General features: G+C 29.6%; 1 protein-coding gene across 1 annotated transcript; it reads left to right on the plus strand.

Moving 5' to 3' along the window:
* Window positions 1-1,710: 1,710 nt before the first annotated feature.
* On the plus strand, window positions 1,711-4,015 carry LOC112512308 (cysteine proteinase inhibitor A-like). The gene is made up of 2 exons (XM_025118186.1): window positions 1,711-1,893; window positions 3,785-4,015. Exons 1-2 carry the CDS (start codon window positions 1,711-1,713, stop codon window positions 4,013-4,015), a joined length of 414 nt encoding a protein of 137 aa, XP_024973954.1.
* Window positions 4,016-5,113: the final 1,098 nt, after the last annotated feature.

Genomic DNA, 5,113 nt, shown 5'->3' on the forward strand with positions numbered 1-5,113 from the left:
TTCACAAGATATTCATCATGAATATTGTAAAATAATCACTTTCATTATTCATGATGAATAAGGACATGTGTCGCACTCTCGTTTGTCTCCCAGTTTACAATGTAAAACATGTTTACAATCACTTCTTTTGCTAATCCCCAATTTATACCAACTTTACAAACCAAACATAATCACTAATATAGTTTCCATCTTTTGTTTTGTTTATGTGAGAATCAAATAAAGAAAAGGGTAAAACTGTATTTTCCTATTAATTTAAAATAATAAGGTATATTTTATTTAATAATTGAGTCCTTCATGTTTAGTGAAAATTTTGAAAATAGGAACCTGAATTTTGATAAGTCAATAAAACATCCTTGTGGTTTGTATTTGGCTCTAAAAATAGTACCTAATCACTAATTCTGTTAATAACTTTCCATTAAGTGAAGGGTATTTTCGTCTTTTTATGATTTTTTAAAATTATTTTTTACAATTTGTTTTATTAAATACTCTTTGACTGTTCCGGCCATCCTTGATTTGCAACTTCCGGCTGCCACCAACCCCTCTTCTGATCATCTTTTCCGGCCAAAACTTAGAACTCCCACACACATACAAGTCCATTCACACTAAAAACTCAATCAAAATCCAAACGTCCAAATCAAAATTAAACAGAAACACCTCAAAATCAAAATCTATATCCCAAACCCTTGCAACATACACCAAAAAACTAAAACCCATTTCTGGAACTTACACCAAAACACTGAAATCAATTTCTTAAATTTATACAAAGCAACTAAGGGTACTGTTATTTTTCTTCTCCATTCCCTTCGGGAATATGATGGCTAAAAGCAGGGTGGGTAAAAGGGCAATGACCAAATGCGTGGAACCCATTTCGACAGTGGGCTATAAGATAAATAGTTAAACCCCTTCCCAGTTCCCACCATATTTGAAGGCCGGTGGGTTTCTGGAGCTGAAGGCATGAGCAACTCTAACCATGTTATGTTGCCCTTCTAATTACTAAAACTCAATTTTTTCGGCGAAGGGAGTGAGGGAGAGGAGAAGAGGAAGCCGATGGTGATGGTTTGTTAATGTCGATGATGGTTAACAAATGTCTTGTATTTTATAATTTAACTACTAAAATAATTAACATTTCATTTAATAACGCTACCGAGGACGGGGAGCACCGATAATGCGGTGGTGCAGTGGTGCAGGGGGTTTCAAACTGGGTTCTTTACCAAACTAACCACCCAAATTTAATAAGTTACATTTTTAACCCCATTTTTTAATTTTTTTATAAAATGGTCTTGGATTATCCTGTTAGCACCGTTAAGTGCGTATAGGAACCATTTTTCAGTTAATGAAACTTAATTTTAAAATAATATAATATCACATAATTCTGTTGTTATTTTTTGTATTTAATTAGGATTGGTTTTTGTAGCAAATGATTTAATCAACTTGAATTTTATTATTTTACAAATCAAATTACATCAAATTGATGCATGCTTTTCGCATCTTATTTAAGAGTTTCCTTAAACATTCTGGACCTTCCATAACCAAACTAATAATCAACACAAAATCAATTTCTATTTTTGACGATTGGATTGGTGAATTTGTTCGCTTTTTGGTGGTTCATGTGTCTCGAAGCAACATCTATTTAGGCAAAGATCATCAACAATCTTCCAATACGCTAATTAACCTCGATTTCAAGATTCATCAAAGTACCAACTGAAAACCATGAGCCCTAAATCATCATCTACCCTGGTCATCACTACCCTCCTGCTCTTCGCGTTTTTCGAATTGGGTGTTTGCAGAGAGGTAAGGTTGCTATCAGATAATATTCAAGAAATTCCCATTGTAGAGGGCGGCGAACAAGAGGACCTCGTTCGATTTGCGATCGATGAACAAAACAAAAAGGAGGTACTATTGTTGCTTGATTTTTAGAACGTATTTTCTTTTGGTTTTCAATATTTTATCATTATATATATATATATATATATATATATATATATATATATATATATATACCTATTTGCCTTCTCGCTAATTCCCTCGGATCATTCTTACCATTTTTGGCATCGAACATCAATTTAGAACCAAGTTATTTCAACAAGTCATCCATTTGTTACACAAAAAACAGTGTTATAAAAAAACAGTGTTATAAACAGTAACATTTATTTGCACGATACCTATATTATATTAAAAATTAGTTTTATATCAATTTTTAAGTTTATATGTATTCAAACTTATTTTAAAAGCTAATATTTTTTTAAATAATTTTACAACATGATAAATTATTTAAATTAAAACAGGTACCACAATATATACTTTAATATGGAAACATATGAATTTAATTTGCAATTAATTATGAATAATATTATTTATTAGGTTATTGTAGAAAACATAAGTATAATTAGTAAATTTAATAAATAAATAAAATTATTGAAATTTTATATCATTAAGATATCGTTTACACCAAAATAATATAAGATTCGATTTCAGATACCATTATGTGTTTATTCTGAATATCCATACCCTCTTCTAAAAATGATAGATTCATATACTGTTTTTAACAGCCAAACCACTCGTATTCAGCTCCACTTTGAGATGCATCTGTTTATAGAGGTTATCTGAACGTGGTTTTAAAACAAATTATCGTGATGATAATTTGTCTTGAATGTAAACTGATCTTGACTATAATTTTTCTGGATTATTTAAGGAGTAGGGTCACGATAATCGTATTATTTGCTTGTCATTAAGCAAAGGATTATCAAGATAATAGTGAAATTACCTATAAATGTTGATAAGTAATGGATTATTTAATTATGAAACGAAGTTTTGAGGACATATAAAGCCATTTTGAATTACTAGAAGGGTACTCGTGCAATGCAGCGAGATACATCTTATTTTAATGTTCTATTTTATTCTTTATCTCTGTCGATGTAATAATACGATTTTATGTGTTTTTAAGAAAATAATAATGATTTTTATTTTTGAATAAAATATAAATTTGAATATATCATAAAAATTTGAAAAAAAAATATCAATGTTAATATCAAATCAACTATTTAAAAGTTCTCATTTTTTATGTAATTTATTTATTTATATTATAATTTAATTTAAGTTTAATAATGAAATAATTTATTTTTGGTTTATTAATATAACATTTTATAAAAATAATAATTAAGTATTCTGTTAGAACTCAATGATTATCATAACTATATTTTAGATTTTTTATATTTAAAATGAGTTGTTTATCCTGTATTTTGATTATGTATATCTGCAGTTAGTTACACGAATTCAGATGTGGATCTTTAATAAGTTGTACTTACGCACAATCTACTTGTAATCTTGAGTTTTAAGTAATATGTATTAATAAACAGTACTTTATGCATAAAAAGAGGTTTTTAAAAGTTTTTGTCAAATGCTTTATAATATAGTATAGATTTATACGTTTTAATATATATATATATATATATATATATATATATATATATCTAATTTTTCTTTTTTATTGCTTACTATTTACTAGCTCACATCTTTTCAGAAATTAGGGATTTTCACGAAAACGGCCGATCTACCATTTTGAATATAAAACATATATGTATACATTTCACCTCTCGTTAACCCTTCTTTTACGCAAATATATTGTCATTTCACCTCTCGTTAACCCTGCTGTTATATATGTATAGAGCTGCTTTGGTTTGGTTATATCAATCATATTCCTTTAGAATTGTTTATTTCTTCCGTTTCTCGTTTGAGAGAGAAAACGTTTGTTAGTTTTGAGTTACTTATTTCTTTTCATCTGCAGAATTCTAAGCTTGAGTTTGTTAGATTGGTGGATGTGAAAGAACAGGTGGTGGATGGTAAGATGTATTATCTGTCTTTCGAGGCAAACGATGCTGGTAATATAAAATTATACGAAGCTATAGTTTTGGTGATACCGTGGAGAGATAACTACAGGGAGGTGGAAGTCTTTAAGGCTATCGATGAGGCACATGTAGGGTCCCCAGAACACAATCCGTTTAACCTCGAGGGTTAAACCGCGTAGACAAGTCTAATTTGCTTCAATGTAATAAATATACATATATTTTTATAAACACAAAATACAGTGTACAAAAATTTGAAATCTTTAAACATCGTCATTAATTAAAGTGGAACTCGTCGACATTTTTTTTTGTAGCTTCTGAAGTCTTGTGTAATTTCCTTAAACAAATACTTTCAGTAATTTCTCTTTCGATAAACAAAACCACGAGTCATTCAAAAACTCGTCGTGAGCAATAACAAGAAATCAACAATGTCTAAGAGGTTGTGTACCAAACGTCAGTAAGCATTTACCGTAAGAGACATCACCCTTGTTTAGTTACATTATCGTGTAACATACTTGGCCAATAAAATGAGATTGTTGGTAAGCGTCTTAAACCCGGTAAGTGCTTACCGGCTAACAGTCTTTTCCCTTACTTACCAGATAAGACTCTCGGTCCTTGCCTTGGTTCTTACCGAGTAAGAATTTTGGTAAGGTAATATGACTTGGTAAACATTTACCTGGATAAACATTTGGTAAACAGCCCATTAGTCACATAGTTAGTGGGTTAGGTAATCCATTCTTTAAAACAATATGGAGTTTTCTTCGTGTTGAAGGAAACAATCACATGTCGGGCCATTATCGTTGTACACGAGTTTATGAATACTAAAGACTTATATCGTGTAATCGTGTTTTGTTCAAATGGTTAAAATTTATTCAAAATAACGTTTATATTTTACCTATAAATTATGCCCTTACTTGGTTACTTGCAATGTAATTAGGAGTAAGTTGTATCAAAATAGCACGTACGTTCATGTTTCTATATTCAAAAACTCCATTTTACGAAGCATGCGTATGTCTTTTAATGCAATTACAAGAATATATACTTATAACTCTATGAACAAAAAAGAGAAACGGATCATATTTTGTCTGCAACCGATCACCTTTGAAAAAAAAATGAAGATTACTTGTATTTGACTGTAAAATCCTAAAAATAAAAACCGAAACAATATATATATATATATATATATATATATATATATATATATATAGGGTATATTTCTTTTACAACCTTGTGTATTTGTACAACTCTTGCAACCCAATTAATTGAGATAT

Source organism: Cynara cardunculus, assembly GCF_001531365.2.
Source record: "Cynara cardunculus var. scolymus isolate 2C chromosome LG 5, CcrdV1, whole genome shotgun sequence".
Lineage (NCBI taxonomy): Eukaryota > Viridiplantae > Streptophyta > Magnoliopsida > Asterales > Asteraceae > Cynara > Cynara cardunculus.